The sequence below is a fragment of the Amphiprion ocellaris genome, chromosome 22 (assembly GCF_022539595.1).
Source record: "Amphiprion ocellaris isolate individual 3 ecotype Okinawa chromosome 22, ASM2253959v1, whole genome shotgun sequence".
Taxonomy (NCBI): Eukaryota; Metazoa; Chordata; class Actinopteri; family Pomacentridae; genus Amphiprion; species Amphiprion ocellaris.
In genome coordinates this window covers 18,698,501-18,719,478 of record NC_072787.1, presented here as the reverse complement: position 1 = coordinate 18,719,478, position 20,978 = coordinate 18,698,501, and the positions used below count along the sequence as shown (strand labels likewise).

General features: G+C 39.7%; 2 protein-coding genes across 2 annotated transcripts; both read left to right on the top strand.

The window, feature by feature from the left end:
- The first annotated feature begins 363 nt into the window (after positions 1–363).
- LOC111584874 (transmembrane protein 236) lies at positions 364–5,376 on the top strand. Its single transcript, XM_023294204.3, has 4 exons — positions 364–753; positions 1,011–1,083; positions 1,871–1,994; positions 2,622–5,376. Exons 1-4 carry the CDS (start codon positions 482–484, stop codon positions 3,317–3,319), a joined length of 1,167 nt encoding a protein of 388 aa, XP_023149972.2. The 5' UTR covers positions 364–481; the 3' UTR covers positions 3,320–5,376.
- A 1,360-nt stretch (positions 5,377–6,736) lies between these two features.
- On the top strand, positions 6,737–20,169 carry mrc1a (mannose receptor, C type 1a). Its single transcript, XM_023294203.3, has 30 exons — positions 6,737–6,909; positions 6,981–7,382; positions 8,670–8,843; positions 9,856–10,011; positions 10,098–10,211; positions 10,291–10,431; positions 10,536–10,715; positions 11,695–11,852; positions 12,436–12,552; positions 12,630–12,745; positions 12,939–13,087; positions 14,038–14,237; positions 14,323–14,438; positions 14,529–14,607; positions 14,696–14,840; positions 14,959–14,997; positions 15,235–15,398; positions 15,541–15,605; positions 15,713–15,813; positions 15,912–16,051; positions 16,232–16,340; positions 16,458–16,627; positions 17,626–17,731; positions 17,872–18,104; positions 18,196–18,361; positions 18,462–18,614; positions 18,703–18,819; positions 19,166–19,324; positions 19,402–19,434; positions 19,527–20,169. The coding sequence occupies exons 1-30, from the start codon at positions 6,840–6,842 to the stop codon at positions 19,757–19,759; spliced, it is 4,305 nt and encodes a 1,434-aa protein (XP_023149971.1). The 5' UTR covers positions 6,737–6,839; the 3' UTR covers positions 19,760–20,169.
- Positions 20,170–20,978: the final 809 nt, after the last annotated feature.

The following is a 20,978-nucleotide window of genomic DNA, read 5'->3' as shown; positions in this document are numbered from 1 at the left end:
GAGGTTACAGCTTGGATGTTGATTTTACTGGAGTTCCACTTATGTTTCCTGAATTTGGAGAATGCCCAGGTACAATATAAGCTATATATAGATAAAGTTATATGTGCTGTAATGAGATGGGATTTTAGTTTAAAAAGTACTAACTGAGCTGCACTTTTTAACACAAATCCTCCCAGTGAGATGGCTGTAGGACATGCACATCCTTCAGGATGCAGAGTTAGATGAACTTTGTTTGTATCCTGTATAAAAAGAGAGTAAAGGGCCAGTCACATCGCCGTCACACCAAGGTACACAATGCCTAGTGCAGTGTAAGCAGTTGGGTGAGCAGAGAGCCAGGGCTGTGCTGTGTGGAAAATGCTAGTGGAGGCAGACAATGCAGCAGTCCGAGGCCTGACCAGCCCTCAGAGGGACAGGGGTCGCCTCACTGCGACAACAGCCCCCGTCTCCCTCCCTTCTTTTTCTTTTCGTGAATTGCCACAGGATGGGCTCGGGGAGGACGCTGAAGTTCGCCCTGTGCGAAGTGCTGCAGTTTGCAGGCCTGTGCGTGCCCCTCTTCATCGTCATGCAGAGGTTTGCCATCATCGTGGCAAAGGTCAAAACGTCAGCGCAGCCGCCTGGCGACGGCAGCACAGCCTACTGGTTGATAGTGGCCTCCTCCATCGCTTACGTCACCTCCACCGCCCTGCTGGTCTGGGTTCCCCTGAAATATATGGTCTTCATGAAGAAGAAGTTTCTCATTGGGAGGAAGAAGTGGTGAGTTTGAGCTGAAGTCAGAGGCCTGCTGAGCCACAGTGAAGGTCCAGCGCTGGTCCTGGCTGAGTTTGTTGTCAGCAGCTGGGATCCCAGTGCAGCACTGACTGACACCTGCCAACTGGTTTGAGTCTGAACAGGCCTGTGGCTGGTCTGGACATCACTTGGCTGGTGAATACCATGAGTTAGCAAGTTCTGCAGCGGCCTTTGTCTTCCTCCCTTACTTTTTTTGTCTTTCCCTTCTTTTGTCCTTGTATCAGGAGGCCGGTGGCCCTCGTATATGTGATCCTATCCACATTACCCTGCTTTGCCTTTCTCATCGCCAGCTCTGAGGTACAACATGCAGCAGATTGTTTCTCATTTCTTATTTGTTACATCAGTTTTTCTGTACTCTGATCATGAACTTTGACCCGCTTGTTGCTATACTTGTAACAATCGTCAGCACGTAATTGTACATTGTTTGTAGCTATTTTGGGGACTCGTGTTTATACTTCAAAGAAACTGCTTGAAACCTTTAAAAAAAAAAAAAAAAAAACTGTCTCTACAATTTGTGACCAAAATGATATTTTGTAGGTGAGTGGAATCGCTGTGTGTGGAACAAAGGTGATGATTTGTGAGAAAATTTTTGGTTCTCAGGGGAGGAATATCCAGCTTTATGGATAAGGAGCTACTGATAAGCAGCTTGGTTCCTCTTCCTGTCCATGCTGCCCTTGTCAAATCATCTGTCTATGAGGCACATTCTCACTTCCTCGCTAGCTGCAGGACAGGCCCTAATTGCTGTTTTATGTGGCACTTTCTAAAGCCCAAGCTGACCTTTTGGCTTTTGCTTATCTGGTGTCTTTTACATAAGAGCCGTAAATTCTGCCAAGATGACCAGCTTGTCTGCTTTGTTCTGTGTCCTGCTGGGATGAAGTCCTGACTCAAGCAAAGTTCAGAGCTGCAAATGGTTTTATCCAAAAAAACCCCAAAAAACCAAAACTGGAACGTGCACATGTGAATTCTTGGTGCAAAAGTTCATTATTATTTAGATGAAATGATGGGTTTTGTATTGATAAGAAATGAGGGAATAGATTTGATAAATATTCTGCTCAAATGCATGATTTTGTGGTTGTTTGTCCAGGTTCAAATAAATAACAACATGAAACATGATACGTTCACGGAGCTCCCTGTATCACTAGTCCTCTTCTCGCTCATCTGCATTGACGTTGTGGAGAGGATACGCCACTGCAGACTGACCGGCCAGGGTGAGCACATCACACAAGTCACTCGCTGTGTGCTACAGATCCTGAACTTCCCTCTATAGCGACACCAGGCTGGTTTTACATTGCAGGAGCCCCGAGGCAACAAATACAGCGAACAGTTATTTGCATCATTTATCCAGAACAATTTACAGACCCATGTTTAGCTCCTTATTCTTTGGCACGGTGCCCTCAGTTGAATAATATCAGCCCGACTGAGGACATGAGCAGGAAATGTGTGAGCCCAGCTCGCTTCTCGGCACACAGTGCTGACATGACAAAACTACAACAAAGTTCTTCTAAAGAAAAGCATTGAATCGCTGTTCACATGGAATCACTCCAGAAAAGCCAATCCTTTTGAGAATGAAAAAGTCACGAGCTTCCAACAAAACAGCAAATTGATGTTTGCACTTTCATGATCACAAGATTTACTGGTTGCCTGCAGAGGGTTTCTTGTCTTTCTCAAAACTTTGGCCCAACAAAATAAAATCAACATTATGATTCAAATCATGTTTGCTCAATTAAAGCAACCATATGAACACCAACATTGCATGAAGATCAGTACATAAGCAAATGCAATATCAGATTTCTGTGTTTCATTTTATTTGACAGTTTTTTCTTGTCTCCTTCCAGCTAACGATATGGAACGAGATGCTGAAATCCCCTCCACTGTCCTCACACATGTGGAGCAGGTAACACCAGTAGCTCCTATCACTCCAGCTGTGCCGGGGCCAGCTGTGCCCGGGCCAGGTGTGCCCACTCCTATACAACCTGGAGCGAACCAGCTCAATGACAGGAACCAGAACGGAGCCGGAGCTCGACCGGAGACCAACGGGACGGTCCCAGGGCTTCCAGGCAACACCGGGAGGCCGTTCAGCATCTCTGGACTGAGCTCAAGATCGGCGAGCACCACAGCGTACCGCTTATCTCCCTACGCCTACACAGGGCCTCTGAGGTTCCTGTGTGCCAGCGACGCCCGAGCCGACGTATTTGTGGACAGCTTTATGTTCTGGATGGACACGGTGGAGATGGTGAGAGTGGCAGGACATCCTCTGGTCTACTACTCAGGCTGGGTATTCCCCATCTATATCTTCAGCTACCTGTCCTGCCTGCGGGTGGTGGTCATGCCCCACAGCCCCCTGCTGTCCTCACTCGGAGTGGCCTTGCAGGATTTACCCTTCTTCTTTGTGCGAGTCGGCCTCATCGCTTTCTTCGGCTTTGTCACGCCCATCCTGTATCTGATGAAGAACCTGTTGGTCTGTCTGGCCTTTGTCTATTTTAACTTTATGACCAAGCTGAGGGTCTTCAACACAGAGAGGATGTTCTTTTGAGACCAACACTTCAAGATGAACATTAAAAGAAGTGGCAGGAGCAAAGGGTCAACACAACCAGGAAATGTAGGATGTTGGGATTCAGGAGGCGGTTGCACCAGCACTTCAGACGGCAATGCAAAATTAAAATGAAATGCACAGAAACTAGTTGGTGCATAGAGATTTATAACTACATATAGTAACTTCCAGGTTTAACTATTGTGCAGCTAACATAGACTGTACATAAAAGGCGGACAGAGCCACCGTGAGATTACCCATTTGTCTTTAAACTAAAGTTTTGAAGCGTGGTATTTGGTCATCACCATCTTGGTCTTTTGAAACCAGCTGTAACAAGACAGAGGTGGATTTGACTGTGAACTTGAGAAGCTATGCATGCTGATACAGTACTGATGTGTCAATCACAAGGTAGCTTTGTCTTAAAACATACCCTGCTTTATACTCTAAATGGGGCCACCATTTTAAGAATTCACATTGTATTGTATTGAAGGAAACTTGAAACTGCCACCTGACACCATAAACTTAAGATAATTTTTACTGAGACAATAAATAATATAAGAAGTAGGGTCATTTTCTCCTTAACTTCTACACAATCACGCATACTTTTGCAATCAGAGGAGTCGCCCCCTGCTGGCTGCTAGAAAGAATGCAGTTTTAGTCACTTCATGTAGGCATTCAGACCTGGATACTTTGTCGATCTTTTATACACAGTCTGTGGGGGGTTACTGAACTAACAGACAAGGCTGACATTATGTTGCTGAAACATGATATTTGGAATGAGGAGTAAAAGGGGCAGCGTAGAATATGGTCTACAAATCAGACAGGGTCTTTCATAAAAAGCTGTTTCATAAGGATCTAAATCTGGAAAAATAAGAATCCACACAAGTAAAATAGATTAAATTGGCAAATTTTAATGGAGTAAGATTAACATTGTAGCATCTTAACTTTAATAATTTAATTAATACTGTAGGGTTTTAACTTTTTTAGAGGTTACGCTACAGCTTGTGATGCCACTGTGACCTTCTGTTTACAGAATGTATTACTTTTTATTGCAGATGTTTCCTGGCAAACCATTTACACACCTAAATACACTTCTTAAAGTTCTAATGTTGCAGTCTGGTTTAGCCACCCACTAGTTTTAAATTAACCTTAGAGAACTTAGGAAGAGCTTAGTGATAGATTTAAGAATAGCTGGTGCAACCAAACCTAGTATGAATTAGGGAATGCGACACAATTGCAAGGAGATATTTTAGTCAAAATGCATGATGATACTTTCACAGGCCAAAAGGGAGCTCTTAGGCAATGGAAATTATGTGTCAAATGACTGTTGTGTTATGTGTTATTAACTTTATGTATTTTTTTTACCCCTCAAAACCCCTCATCCTCACCAAGCATGGCACTTTGGGAATGTACCTGTAATGTCACTTGAGAGTTAATAAGCAGATTTTTTTTCTACCATCATAAAGTGCAGTGAAAATGTAAGCACATAAATCCATGTTGTTTATATTAGGTTTTTCTTTGCTAAGTTAAAATTCACAAGAGTGTGAGTTTGTATCACTGGTATATTTATTTTGATAAATGAGATTAATAAAGTGAGTCATCAAAATATATATTTCAACTTTCACATGCCTGATTCATCATGTTGACCGCCATGAACTGAACATACGCACAGTGTGTGTATGTTTTTGACCTCATGCTAAACCTTTTACGCTGGAATTCATTCCATTTCTTCACAGCTACTCCCCAAGAGAAAAGGTTTCCTGTCATTCTTCTGCAAAACATTCTCATCACTAACAAGAGCAGTGACGATGCAGACGTCACAATGTCCCTGCACCTGTGAAATGTACAACCATTCAGCACAACAGCCATGGAACACACTGCATTTGGGAAGATTAGAGTTTTCAGGGTGGGTAAAAATGGCAGGATCAAAAATAATGCAATCAATAATACAACATAATAAAGTGAAAAGAGATATTTTTCTTTACTGGCCTGCTGTAGTGGATTTTTATTATTCCTTTTTATATTACATCCATTTAGGAATATATGATAGTTATGATGTAGTGTTTGAAAATCACAAGATTAAAGCTTTGCATTGCATAAATGAATAATGTAATTTGCTTAATTTAGATGTGGCCTATTGTTACAGATGTGTAATCTACCAGATCACATGTGTATAAACCCATCTACTAAACTAGAAGTATTAGTTTTTAATACCAGTCTTTTATGTTTATGTTAAAGCTGCATCAGTATTTAATGTATATTTTTTCTATCAATAATAAATTAAATATGTGGAATGTGGAAGGTGTTGCCTGTTAAACCCACAACTCCATTCAATCCAATGCTGCAGCTCTCCTCTGTTTTTAAACATCTTTTAGTCTATTTTGGAACATTATTTTGGTTTGCTGGTCCACTTAACCCAATTCCCAGCCATAAACATGTGGTAAAAAATATCTAACAAACCAACTGTATGCTACCTGCAAATCACAAAATGACATGAAGGACATTTTAGTAAGAAGCTGGTGAACATAGAGCAGCATGTAGCCACTACAGTGCCAGATGTTTCTCTCAGGAAATGGTTTAAACCACAACAACTTAAAATCAGGGTGAACTTGGACAATTCTTCATTGACAGATTGATCAGCGGCCCTCAAGTGGCTAAAAAAATAAAATAAAAAAAATCAGTAAACGCTATTTGAAATCAGATTTCTAATATTTTTGTGCTTTAATTCATCATCACTCATAAAAGGCACAGGTATCTTATATGTGCATGCTCAATCCATCTGGATCTATATGTATCAGTCTGAGCAGCATTGCTGGGAATTTCTGCAGTATGAGGCCTAAGCGGTCAGAACGCCACTCATTTCCCCCAATAGGAAGCAGGATTTCCTCCTGTCCTCTCTGTCTACTGACTTGTATCATCAATGCACTCCTCACCCGAAGCCTCGCAGACCTCTTGGGGTCACATAGCAAAGTGCTGCAAACCTCATTTACTCTGGTGCTGGTGATTCTTCTAAATCTTCTAACGCTTAAAATTTGTTCAAAGTCAGTCTTGCTGAATGACATCTGCTCTCTGGGTTCATTATCCAGGAACAGATTTAGCACACACTGAGGGGCTATTTATAGTAGATCAAAGATGCCAGATAAAGGAAACATATAGAGTCTGAAAAGGAATGCTTTGATAAATTCTTTTCCAAAATTCACCATCAAATTCTCATCTTTTTGGCCTTTGATTTATTATCCTACCTGACGCTCTAAGTTCAATTTCATGTTCTTGCTTAATAGTGAGATCAGACTATTTGTTCCCCTCTTCCTGCCTCCTCTGCAGAAAAGTCTGTGGAAGCTCATGAAACTCTGACCAGCCGAAACTACCCATGTGACAGGATATCCATCAATGTGATTAAGAGAGGAAGGCAGCATGTCTCAGTGTCACTGCTGCTCGATGTCACACACCTTTGCACACACCAGACCCCTTCTCTCATGACTGGAAATCTCTCCCACTGACTGCAAACAGCACACTGAGGATAATGTTACCCTGTTCATACTCTGCCGTCGTCCTCTGTCTCTTTCAAGTCCTCTGTGTCACCGCAGACATAGGTAAGTACCCCACACATATTTCTTGTGTTAAGCGATTATTCAGTTATTGAAGCTTTTCCATTCTGCTCCAGACACTGGCACCTTCCTGATCTTCAACCAGGACCACAACAAGTGCATAAAGGTGGAAAGTGCCACGTCCATAACGGTGGCCGTCTGTGATCCTCATGCCAAACAGCAGCAGTTTCGTTGGGCCTCCGAATCTCGTATCCTCAGTTTGTCCCTCAAACTGTGTCTGGGCGCCACCGAGATAAAAGACTGGGTGAAGGTGGTCCTCTTTGAATGTGATGAGAGCAGTCAGCTCCAGCATTGGCAATGCAAGAATGAGACCCTGTTTGGCCTCAAAGACCAGGACCTGCACTTGAACTGGGGCAACCGCAATGAGAGGAACATAATGATCTACAAAGGCTCAGGGCTGTGGAGCCGCTGGAGGATATTTGGCACTCGGGGTGACCTTTGTTCAAAGGGGTATCAAGGTAGGACTTTTGGGTCAATAGTAACAAAGTCACAATATTGTCTAAAGCAGTAGCTAAACTGGAGTGTGCACTGGTTTTCTAGGAAGTCTGAGAGACTGTTGTCAAATATTTGCGCATCCAAGTCCAGAAAAATAGTCTGTATATACTTCACTTCACTCAAATTATAGTTGCAACATTTGCAAATGAATGTGATTTTTGTCATCAAGTACCAGGTGCTACAGCTACAGACTGAACACATTTTAACATTTGAGAAAGGGTCTGTTCAAGAGATGCTCTTGCTTGCAACTTCACTTTTTACCTCGATTATTGCCAATCTCGAAGTTCATATGAGATTTGAAATTAAGAAGTTTGGCTTTAGTGGTTATTAATCCTTGCACCTACATTCCTGATAATATGGACACAGTACACGTGTATATTTATGTGAGAATAACAAAAAATAAATAAATGAAGTACTGCAGCATTTAAGGAAACTGTCTGTAAACTTCAACATACATTGTTTTAAACTGAGGAGATACCCCATTTCCAAAGTGATAACTGATTTCTTCACAACCTCTTTGGACCACTGGACATGTGATATCTTCATGCAGGTTGTGTTGGGATGTACACAAGCCTGTTTACCAACTTTCACATAATGGCACTGTACATCAAGTATTGCTTAATATGCAGACATTCACTAACTAGGCAGTGCACTGACAATCAATCTTAACTTGAATCCATTTGTGATGGACTTTTTTTTGCAAATTGGTGCAATCTAACAAAGCTACCTTCAGTGCTGTGTTTCAGCAGCAGGATTCATGTTCAGATAATACTATGTGAAGATAACCCAACATCATAAATGACACATTATAGCTAAAAGGATATGTCCATGTGCATTTGAGGACTTTTGGTTTACAGTTTTTTGTAATAATGTTTGCAACCCCCCTTATTTTTAATCAAACCATTGCTCTGCAGTGGTTTTTCCAACTTTGTGACAGCAGTTTGGGAAAGGTCTCGATTGAAGTTCATTTGGAATTTTTCTCTAATACAAAGCCATAAATTCATCCCAACTAACTTATCTGAACTGAACTGCAAAGTCCTCTCATCAGTAAATAAACTTGAGGCTGAATGAGAGTAAATACCTGCAGCAGTTTCCAAACTCTTGAGTAAAACCCTCCCACAGCAGAATGGATGCAGCAAGAAGTAAATGTCCATGATTAACTGTCCACACTGGTGCAATAATCCACATACTTGTGGACTTTTACTTTGGTAAATACATTTCTTACTATCTTTAAATCTGTGTCTCCTCAGAGATTTTCACATTAGGGGGCAATGCTTTCGGAGGCCCCTGTCAGTTCCCATTTAAGTTCCATGAGAATTGGTTTGCTGAATGCACAAAGGAAGGTCGTTCAGACGGACAGCTGTGGTGTGCCACAGAGAGAGATTACGACAAAGAGAAGAAGTGGGGATTTTGTCCATCCAAAGGTAAAGGCGCACGAGTTATAACGCAATAGTTCCAGTCAACTAACATCTACAATAATCAGCTTTCAAGGAGCTGTGGCATCTTAAACAAGTCCGAGACCAATCCAACACTTCAGTGACTTTTATCAAATGATTTTGTTTGATTTCATTGTAGAGGTCAGTGTGTACAGGTCTGGTTTCTGACCCCGTTTCACCCTCAGCAGAACAACACTACCGCTTCCTCTCATGAGTTGTCCACGCAGCACTGTGCTTGTTTTCCTTCTTTCGCAGTCTGTTTTTCCCTTGACGCTGCTCTAAAACAGCGGCAGGAAAGAAGCAGGAAAATCAAAGAATCTCACTTTACTGTAGCCTGATATGAAACAAAGCTCATTCCTAGATTAGGATGTAGAAGATGTTTCTGAAGCTGCAAAATTAAATGAACTGCTTCAACCGAATAAGTATATCCAAATGAAGCTAACCAGTAATATTAGTGCTACTGGGTTAAGTTAGATGGATCTAAATCACCTAAATACTCTCAAATGAACAGATTGCATTGCCTGATTAACCTCATTCTGAGCAAAGCCAAGTTGAAGTTGGCATTTTTTCCAACTCAAGTATTTGCTTTACACAAAAGTAAAGTTCAAAACATGATGTCATTATGATAAGTTGCAGCAGAAAAATTTGCTGACTGTCAGACGCACAATGCTAAAGGAGTAGTAAAGCTAATTTTCACACTTTTGACAGAAGTAGAATATTGATTTAAAGAGAGTGTCTATCAAGCTGATAGAGTCCACAAAATGTAACTGCTAAAACCAAAGCACAAAGATAAATAAGATCAATTTGAAACAGAGCTTTACATCAACAGCAGGTTAAACACAATTTCTACAGAGTCTATATCCAACCTGCTTCCTATTTTCAGCTTTGGAACAATGATTGTACTTTACTGTCTCTATATATCCTCCATGTTGCCTCATGAGGTAAATCCTTTCCTGCTGTTTCCTAACTTGCTGTGTTTTCTGTCTTTACCATAACCTAGCGTCCTCTGGCTGGGACACTGACCCGGTCACTGGGGTTCAGTATCAGAGGAACGCTCAGTCAGTGTTGACCTGGCATCAGGCCAGGAAGAGCTGCCAGCAGCAGGGAGGCGACCTCCTCAGCATCGTAGAGCTGCATGAGCAGTCATACATCTCTGGTACTAAGTTACTCCTCTATCAGCTCCTCACATTAAACAATCTTATATTTGAACATTGCAGATTAATTGCTTTATAACGCATATAGGGTTGACAAATCATTTGGGAACATCTCTGTGGATTGGGCTCAACAGCCTGGATTTTGAGAGCGGATGGTCATGGAGCAACGGAAACCCATTCAGATATTTAAACTGGGCTCCAGGTAAGTGAACACATTGCAAGGTTTCTACAGCTCAAGTTAAAATCTTCTCATCTACTGCCACTTAATCTGTTACCAACAGGTCATCCCTCATCAGAGCCCGGGCTCTCCTGTGCAACCCTGAATGCTGGAAAAGCCTCAAAATGGGAGAGCAGCGCCTGCAGCAAGAAACTCGGCTACATTTGTCGTAAAGGAAACTCTACCAGTCTGCCCCCACCACCGAGTAAAATATAAATTTAAAATAATCGAAATCTGTTTTATTACTAGTTTTCATAGCACAAACCTACAGGAGAACATGCTCTTAGCTCTTCTGGATTCTATCCACAGTCAAAGGGCCCAGTTTCTGCCCCAGTCACTGGATTCCTTATGGAGGAAACTGTTACTACCTGGAGAGGAGTAAAAAGATGTGGAGTGACGCCTTGGCTGCCTGCCGGAAAGAGGGAGGAGATCTGGCCAGTATCCACAATATAGAGGAACAGAGCTTCATCATATCTCAATCTGGATACGGTAAATGTGCCATAAGTCATATAGAAAAAATGGAAATAATTTATTGTAAAAGAAATAAAATAGCAAACAGGAAATATCTTCTTTTTAATTCTAAAGAAATATTTTGGGAAATGTGCTGGTTTGCGTACTTCTAGGGACTTACATGAAAATATCAGTATCACTCTCATGTATGTAGAGCAAATGCGAAGCTACAGCCAGCAGCTAGTGAGCTTAGCTTAAAGTAAGGAGAAATATCTAGTCTGGTTCTCCATCCATCCATTATCTATACACTGCTTGATCCTCATTAGGGTTGCGGGGGGGATCATCAGTTAACCTCAGCATATTTTTGGACTGTGGGAAGAAGCCTGAGTAGCCGGAGAAAACCCACGCATGCACAGGGAGAACATGCAAACATGCAGAAAGATCCCAGGAAGGCCAGGATCTTCCAGGAACCAGGGATCTTCTAGCTGCAAGGCGAAAGTGCTAACCACTACACCACTGTGCAGCCCTCGTCTGGCTCTATCCACTGTAGATAAAATCCACCTGTTTTTGTTGTTATTTGCCCAAACCCTGTTTTATAGAGTGAATACTGAAGTAAAGCTTGACTTAAAAAAAATCACAGTATCTCACAAATGCATTATTTTTCTGAAAACTGCAATGAAATATTTTTCCTAAATCGCTTAGCCCTATTAGCAAGTGTCCAATTGTCTGTCTGCTGTTTGGTGGTGAGCAAGGAACATAAAGTTGGTTTTATTTACACACTTTTTCATTTACACTTTTTCAGTAAAAACTGCTCTCTGTTGTGGGTTGCAGATTCAGGTAGTAACTCTCTATAGGGTCATCACTACAAACAACCACTTTCACACTGGTTTCATGTTGTCATTTTAGCCTTGTTGTTATAAAAATGTTAACCTGTAACCACTTTAAGGAATGCAAGATTAATTTTACAGGAGATCAAAATATTTCAGTAACTACTTTGCATCTGTATTTCAAACCTCAGTGTCGACAGATGTGCTCTGGATTGGCTTAAACGATCAGAGGAACCAGATGCTGTTTGAATGGTCTGATCACACCCACGTTACCTTCACCCAGTGGCTGAGCGGTGAACCTTCTCATGCCATGAACTTCCAGGAAGACTGTGTCCTCATCCGAGGAAAGGTAACCCCCATCACTGTCCAAAAATAATTAAAATTTTGTCAATTGTCAGAGTAGTAGCACAAAGACTGAAAAATTATTTGTAAAAACGCACAGTTTTGATGTAGTTTTCGTTTTTTTAAATTAAATAATTTATTTTCACCATGTAAATTTTTAGTTTTTCTGTCATTTTATATTAATATTTTCTGTAATTTAACAAAATTGGCAAAATCTATAAATTTACAGTTTTCAAAAGTATTGATATTTTTCAATAATTTACAGTCATTTAAATTTTTTTACTTTCAAACAACTGCAACTATTCAAAAAAAAAACCAACAACAATATTTTTGCTGATTTAAATACAATCTTAATACTGTGTAAATTTACAACCAAACATTGTAAAAGCCAAATTACAATTCCTATAACACAGATTTTTGACATGAACAGCGTTTATTTTTGTGTAAGATTTTACTAGGCATCTGTAATTCCGCAAAATGGGGAAGATTTGTAAAAAACAAACAAAACAAAAAATCTGAAAATACTTCAAAAAATTATAGTCATAAACTGTTAAAAAGCTGAATTTTTACAGTGTGTGTTTCTCATATAGGATGGGAAGTGGGCAGATCACATGTGTGAGAAGACGTATGGATACATCTGTAAGAAAAAGGCCTCCATTCAGCCACCTGAAGGCATCCAAGAGGATGTAAACCCCGGATGCAAGACTGTGAGTGATGTTCTTCACTTTAATTATTAGAGTAACTAGAAAACAAAGCCTTTATATACAGTGTTCTTGTTTTTAAGGGCTCCTTCAGGTTCGGTTCGTATTGTTACAACATTGGAGCTGAGACAAAAACTTTCGATGACGCAAAGCAGGCATGCTCAGGCGCTGGTGGCAAACTGGTGGATGTGGCTGACAGGTATATTTACATGTTTATGTTGTATACATGATGAAGTTTGGCCCATAGATCACTCATTCAAACAAGTGGTCGCTGGAGTTTCTGGTTTTCAAACTATTTTTGCTGCTAAATTGAGCCATTTTGTTTTGTGATATTTAAATGTGAAGATTTAAAATTTTTGCTCACATGTTCGCTTTTACATGTTTTCATGCAGATATGAGAATGCTTTCCTGGTCAGCTTAGTGGGTTTGAGACCAGAGAAGTATTTCTGGACAGGTTTATCCAACACAGAAGACAAAAACACTTTCAAGTGGACGACCAGAACTAGGGTCGCATTCACTCATTTCAACGTGGGGATGCCAGGTAGAGCACATTAACTTACACTCTTTGGCTGTATATCTTTTACATAAAATTTGACTTTATCTACAGCAGCCAGCTATATGTATGATGTATGCATTAATTAGATGAGTATATTTTTTTGGACCCCGATTAGTTTCCAAAGCAGTGGTCGCTAGTCAATATCTAGAGTCCTGCACTGCTAATGTCTTTACTGTTGACCTTATTTTTCTACTGAGAAGTATTTTGGCTCAATGTCTGCTGTTTTAAATGTGCTACATAAATAACAGAGATTTGACTTGATTTTGGTGCTAACTGAAACATTAAATTTACTAAATATTATTGTGTGCTGTCACTGTGAGCATTTAAGCTGCTCACTATAGCATTTAGTCTTCTGTCAATGGTTTAAAGTCTCATGGAGCTTCTAACAAGCAAACAAACTGTAAAACAACAACAACAACAAAAAAAAATTGCAATATTTTAGCAATTGGGTTCCCCCAAAAAATATTGCAACCATCATAAAATAACAGTATAGTAATTTTTCATAATTAAAATCCATTTTTCTAGCTCTAATTTCTTTTTTTCATGCTTAATGAACGGTATTTACATCTGCAAAAACAATGAATATTGTTATATATTGTTAAATATTGTTATATTGTAATATACTATATAATAATATATATATAATTATATGTATATATATATGCATAAATGATATATACAGTGTATAAACAGATTTTGCTGTGAAAACTTCTGTAATTATTGAAGAAAAAAATCTGCACAGTGAAAAGAAAAAAATCCATAAAATTACTTTAAAAAAAAAAAAAAAAAAAAACCCAAAACATTACGTTATTTTTTTACTGATAACCAAAATCGTTACTTCACTTTTCGTGATGCACTAGAATGTTTGTAATCTTCATATCTTGTAGCTCAGTTCATATATGTTTTCCTTTTTCTGTTGACATGTTTAATAAAAGACAGAAAACAAGGATGTGTCGCCATGGCCACTGGGACTTTTGCTGGATTATGGGATGTCGTCAGCTGCAGCAACAAGGAGAAGTATATCTGCAAAAAACCTGCAGAAGGAGTGCATGTGACCACAATTCCACCTACCACCGCGGCCCTCAGCTGTGCGTCTGGGTGGGCCCCAGTTGCCAAAAGGAACATCTGTGTTAAAGTAGGAGAACAAACGGAACTAATCTATGAACTTTAGGCTGTGTCCAGAACAAAAATTGAACTCCTTTTTTTCATGTGATAAAAAGGTTTACAAGAAAAGAAAGATGTTAAAGAAGACTTGGCAGGAGGCGAGGGACTTCTGCAAGGCCGTTGGTGGGGACCTGATGAGCATACACAATTCGCAGGACCTGAACGGCCTGTCGTACGTTCGCTGGCACTAATTTCTTGTGTATGTCAGAATCTATGTAAGGCAAATTAACATTCAGGTAATAGGTGCTTGTGTTTCCTGTAGTTTTCATAGCTCTGACGCAGCCTGGATCGGCCTCAGTATGGGTACCAATGAGGCTTTTGTCTGGAGTGATGGAACGGCTGTAAGTAACAATTAACTGTAATCACAAAAAGCTTTACTCATTGCCATTCTCAACCTAATTCTGTGTATTTCCAAAAATTGTGTCGTAGTTCAGCTATGAGAACTGGGGCTATGGGGAACCAAACAACCACAATGACAATGAACACTGTGCGGAAGTCCAGATGTACTACGGACGACACTGGAACGATAGGCACTGCGAGGCCTACAATGATTGGATCTGTCAGATACGCAAAGGTAACTGGTTTCAGTGAGCTCTGGGTCGCATTGAGCCATTTATCCAAAGCGGTGAGGTCAAATGAAAGGCTTTTCCTGATGTTCAGATTTGTGATTCTCCTGATTTTTATATTTTCAGGTGCAACTCCCAATCCTGAGCCTGCCATCACTGAGCCTGGTAGGTTCCAGCAGTCGCATGTCTTTCAGAGCAGCCTCTGTTGCTCTTTGTTTTAATTTCCCAGATTTACTGAGCTACACAATCGTGGTCAGTTGGTTGATCCACCTCTTTCTTCTTGACAAAAATATCTCAAAAACTCTTAGATGGATTGGCATGAAGTTTTGTGCAAACATTAGTGATGAAAACCTGATGATTCTCTGATACTTTTATCAATTATCTGTTTTCCTCTCGTTGCAGTATACAACAAAACAGAAGATGGATGGCTCATTTACAATGACACACAGTATTTCATCAACATGGACAACCTGCCTATGGAAGCTGCCAGAGCCTATTGCAAAAAAAACTTTGGTGAACTTGCGGTTATCACAGGAGAGAGCGAGAGGAGGTTCATTTGGAAACAGGCAAGAAATACAGAAACATAGTAGTTATGAAATGGCACCATTTTGCATATTTTCAACTATCCTAATCTGCTGTTACGAAAAAAAAAAACAGAAGTAGTTTTTGTATTACCCATAACATTAACTTTTTTATACTTATGCTCAGATATCGAAGGGCTCAGAAGGGCAGTATTACATCGGAATGACAGTGAATTTGGATAAATCATTCAGGTAAATCAAACTACAATAATAAGTCAAAACACTTAAACATTGGTATTTCCCAGTCGTCTCTAACATGATAAATGATGTCTTGTCAATTTTCTTCATTTTGCTTTAAGCTGGCTTGATGACACACCCGTAACTTACACTGCATGGGAACGCAATGAGCCCAACTTTGCTAACAATGATGAAAACTGTGTGACTATATACAAGAGCATGGGTAAATCTGATGCAGAGATACTTCATGATGAATATTAGCTCATAGTTTATTCCTATTATTCACTAATTCATTGTTTTCTCTAAATTCTGCACATTTAGGTTACTGGAATGACATAAACTGTGGCATGGAGCTCCCCTCCATTTGCAAAAGAAGCAGCAGTTTTGTCAATACAACAATTGCCCCAACCACAGTTCCTAAAGGAGGATGTGCACCTGAGTGGATGTCCTTCCAAGGAAAGGTATTTTTTATAGAACTACTCAGATTACTACAATGTCAGGCTCACTTCCCAGATGTAAAATATGCTTAAATTTGTTCCAACAAATGTTTTTTTCATATTCTGACCAAGCTTGAACACATACAGGTGACTGTCCATTTTTTACCCTAACACAAACACTGCAAATTCATCTTGTTTACACAGTGCTATAAGATTGTCATGGGAAGTGACAATAAAAACTGGAAAGATGCCAGGACATACTGCACAAACCAGGGAGGAAATCTGGTTTCTATCCTCAACGAGAAAGAGCAAGGTGAGCGATCTGAGCTACGTTCACTCTCTTTTGTGTTTGTTTGAAAAGGTCACATTTCATTTTTAAATAAATTGCAATTTTAGGGAGTTACAGACTTATTGGTTCTCTCTTTTGTAGCATTTCTAACAACACAGATGTTGAACTACAAAGAGGACTTGTGGATTGGCATGAATGACATCAACTGGGAGATGCATTTTGTGTGGACAGATGGCAAAGGCATTTCATTCACCAACTGGGCTAAAGGACACCCAACATCATCGCCCGATGGACACTATGCCATTGATGAGGTCTAATTTCTTTATCCAGAGCTTTTTCTGTCTACATCTGTCTCTCTGACACACTTATAACTCAATAAACTGATCAATTAGAACAATTAATTTGCAAGTGCACACCTGAAATCTCTAGATATCCAGTCACATCTACGAAAGAACCATGTTTATCTTGTCAATATAGGCCTCTAATATTACAACATAATAAACAATTTCTGTACCAACCTGCTCCTGTCATTTAAAAACAGATTAAGCAGGAAGACAAGCAATATAATATTCCAAAGATGCATTATAATTGTACAATCAGGTTTGACTAAGAAAACTGTGTTTTTCAAATACAGTCAGGACAGTAACAAAGTACAATTACATGTTTTGGCATGTATATGTAATATATACTACTTCATACCTCTACTTTGCTACACGACTTTTTTACTCCACTACATTTTCTTCCTACAATTAAATAATGAAAAATATTAATTACATTTCAGATTAAGGTTTAATTGAAAAGTTTTTGTTATATTTACATTTTCTACTATTTTATTCTTCTATTTTGCTACACTTCTTTTTACTCCTCTACATTTGTTTATTACAGTTCAATAAAAATTTTTTATTATGTTTCAAATTAAGACTGAACTTGCAAAACATTTAACAATTTCAGGAAATATGACAAATTAGACAACTCAACAATTGATAAAATAGTTCAAATGTGTTCCACCTCATCCAGCTACATTGTTATCCTGCTCACACATATACACACACATGAACAATAAACCAGTAATATAATAGCTGTTGTACTTTAACACTCTGAAGTGGAAAATTCCTCAAAATAGTATTTTCAGTGACTTAAATACATATACAAATTATGCATGTGTGTGCTTCCCATATTCTATTACTTCTGTGTTGGTGATAATAGTCATTATAACAATTTACATATTAAAAAAAAATTCAAAAAAGTCTAAATATTGTCATCAGAAAAGACTGAACGAATAACTAACCTACCTTTTCCTGTCCAATAGGTGTTCGACTGTGTGGTCATAGTGGGCAGCATCAGTAAACAAACAGGACACTGGAAGGTGGCGGACTGTAACTCAAAACAAGGCTTCATCTGTAAAAGAAACATTGGTGGGTAACATATTAGCGAGGCCACACGAGCATTCGGATAGAATTAACTGGCAAGCAATGTGTAAAGGCTAACTAAGATCATCCAACAGAGTCAAGAGATTTTTATTTACAGCTGTAACAAACGTGTGTCATTTACTAAGATTCCCAGATTGTAGTCCAGCCCACCACCGTGCAACCAAAGGCCTTCTACAAGCTTGGCAATGACTCCTTCAAACTGGTGGCCCAGAAGATGAAATGGGACGAGGCTCGGAGGCAGTGCCAAGCAGATGATGCAGAGTTGGCCAGTATCCTGAACCCTGTAACTCAGGCATATATCACCCTGCAGATTGCCAAGCACAACGAGTCTGTGTGGATTGGCCTCAACACCAATGTGGTAAAGAGTCTAGCTGTTATTGCGTTGCACCAGTTCAAACTGGATTTCAAATTTGTTGGACAAACACTCATCAGTGATGCCTTTCTCACAGACTGGTGGTCGCTTCAAGTGGGTTGATAACTGGGCTCTGTCTTACACCAAATGGGGCATAGATGAGCCTAAAAACAACTTTGGCTGTGTCTATATAGATGTGGATAAAACATGGAAGACTGCACCGTGCACCAATACCCACTATTCCCTCTGTAAAAAGTCTTCAGGTCAGACAATCTCTTTGTTACTTTTCCTGCACTTTAAACAGCAAACATGGTTAGTCAACAGTTTCTAAGCCTGGGGTGCAATCTGCTGTCTCTTTTTTAGATGTAGCTCCCACTGAACCTCCACAACTTCCTGGCAGCTGTCCAGAACCAAAGAAGCAAAAAACCTGGATACCTTTCAGAGGCCACTGCTATTACTTTGTCAGCTCAGTGGTGGATAACTGGGCCCATGCCTCAGTCGAATGTCTGAAAATGGGTACGTTAAGAAAAAATGATCCACAAATAAATGATTACGTGTGTGTATATAAACTTTAATGTTATGTTCTTGTGGCTGTGCTTGACAGGTGCTTCTCTAGTGAGTATTGAGGACCCTGCTGAGGGGACATTCATACAGCAGAACCTGGAGCTTCTGCAGGACGGTGCCAAAACTTTCTGGATTGGCCTCTACAAGTCTCATGAACGTAAGCATACTGAAGTTCAAGACAGTGTCAATGAAAGAAACAAAATATTCAAATACTGCTGAAAATTGCAGAGGGTCTTGAACATTTATTGCTATTCTGAAAAAGATTTATAATAACCTGGATGGCAAAATAATCAATCTCCTGCACTTTAAAAAATACTTTAAATACTTCTTCTAAAAATGCAACTCTATCTGTAACTCACATTTTCCTTGGTTCTTTCTTTATGACACAAGAAAAACACAGATTTTGTACAAAAATGTAAAATAACAAAAAAGTAACAACAAAAAAGCTAAAGTTTATTGTGTTTAAATGTGATGCTTTGATCAATAAATTAACACTGTTTCAGGTAAGTGGATGTGGATCGATAGCAACGCTGTGGACTATACCAACTGGAAAACGGGGATGCCAAAGTCAGACTCATGCGTAGACATTAATTCTGACAGCGGGCAGTGGGCTACAACCAGCTGCAGCAGATATCGGTCTTACATCTGCAAAACAGCAAAAGGTAAGTTTAATGAGCTGCTAAGTAACTTTTAATAGACTGATCGGTTACTTCGACTGACAATGTCTTATCTTTTTCAGTTATTAAACCTACAGAAAAGCCTCCAGCTGTTGGTAAGTTCATTTATCTAAAATTTATATTGCAAAAGATGTTTCAAACTTAAATTGTATAACTGATAATCTTTCTGTACGATTTGTCTCCTCAGCCCATGTCGTCGAACAACCTTCACATGGGTCTGCTGGCATCACCGTGGCTATAGTACTCATTGTACTTGCGGTAATTGGACTGGGTGCTTTCTTCCTTTTGCGTAAACGGATACCCACCCCTGTCCTGGGAGAAAACACCTTCGACAACAAGCTTTACTTCAACAACCCCATCCGAGCTCCTGTAGACACCAAAGGCTTGGTGGCTAACATAGAGCAGAATGAACAGGCATAGAAAGACATGAGGCCAGTGGTAATCAGCACTGTGAAAAACAGTATGATCAGAGATTTTCATCTGGGATGGATGGACCAAAGACACTGATCATAATTATTATTATGCAATAATTCATACCAGCAATGGCAGTACACTAAGTGAATTAGGAACAATCAAAACCAATTTTAAAATGATAATGTGATTTGTGAAATGTGTACAGTTGTTTTTAATTTTATTTTTTACCAATCAGTGTAACCAAGAATTTCTACACGTTAAAAATCAAAAAGGGTCAAGGTGTTGTTTGTTGCAATTTAAAAGATACTTATCAACTAGATTGACTGGATTTTTTTGTTATGTTTATCACCATATTTCTGACTTATAAAATTGTAAATAGATGTCCAATAAATGAAAATAAATGAAACAGAACTGTCTTTTTTCCCTTTTTCATTTAGCAGACTAAAAAGATATTTTTATACATTGCATTGCATGTGATAGCTGTGATGAGATACTGTACATATACATATACAGTATATATGAGTGACTGAAATATTTTTTATAAGATAGAAGATTATGATGATGACACAGTGTCGGGCAGCGAGCGCAGGGCGCACTAGAGGACGTCAGGCCCTCAGACCTTCCTCATGAAGTCCGTTTCTGATTGTTTGGTCAGAGACATTCACACCAGCGGCCTGCTAGAGGTCATTTTGTAGGGCTCTGGCAGTGCTTATCCTGTTCCTCCTTGCATAAAGGAGCAGATACCTGTCCTGCTGATGGGTTGAGGACCTTCTACAGCCCTGCCCAGCTCTCTAAGAGTAACTGCCTGTCTCCTGGAACCTCCTCCATGCTCTTGAGACTGTGCTCAGAGACACAGCAAACCTTCTGGTAACGGCACATATTGATGTGCCATCCTGGAGGAGTTGGACTGCCTATGCAACCTCTGTAGGGTCCAGGCATCGCCTCATGCTACCACTAGTGACACTGATCCTAGCCAAATGCAAAACTATTGAAAAACAGTCAGAAAACATGAGGAGGGAAAAAAATATCAGTGGCCTTCAGGTGTAAAACCATTCCTGTTTTGAGGGTTGTCTCATTGTTACCCCTCTAGTGCACCTGTTTCTAATTTCATTAACACCAAAGCAGCGGAAACTGATTAAAAACCACCTCTTTTACCTCTTGACCAGATCAGTATCCCAGAAGTTTAACTGTCTTGATGCAATACTTAGATTAAAAAGTGTTCCTT

What these genes read in the sequence shown, in the direction of transcription:
- LOC111584874 (XM_023294204.3), top strand. Translation starts at nt 482, where the DNA reads ATGGGCTCGGGGAGGACGCTGAAGTTCGCCCTGTGCGAAGTGCTGCAG. An exon ending in TTCTCATCGCCAGCTCTGAG is followed by an intron (nt 1,084 to 1,870) that starts GTACAACATGCA and finishes TTGTTTGTCCAG; the next exon opens with GTTCAAATAAATAACAACAT. An exon ending in CTGCAGACTGACCGGCCAGG is followed by an intron (nt 1,995 to 2,621) that starts GTGAGCACATCA and finishes GTCTCCTTCCAG; the next exon opens with CTAACGATATGGAACGAGAT.
- mrc1a (XM_023294203.3), top strand. Translation starts at nt 6,840, where the DNA reads ATGTTACCCTGTTCATACTCTGCCGTCGTCCTCTGTCTCTTTCAAGTC. An exon ending in AAAGGAACATCTGTGTTAAA is followed by an intron (nt 14,238 to 14,322) that starts GTAGGAGAACAA and finishes TGTGATAAAAAG; the next exon opens with GTTTACAAGAAAAGAAAGAT. An exon ending in GGATGTCCTTCCAAGGAAAG is followed by an intron (nt 16,052 to 16,231) that starts GTATTTTTTATA and finishes TTGTTTACACAG; the next exon opens with TGCTATAAGATTGTCATGGG.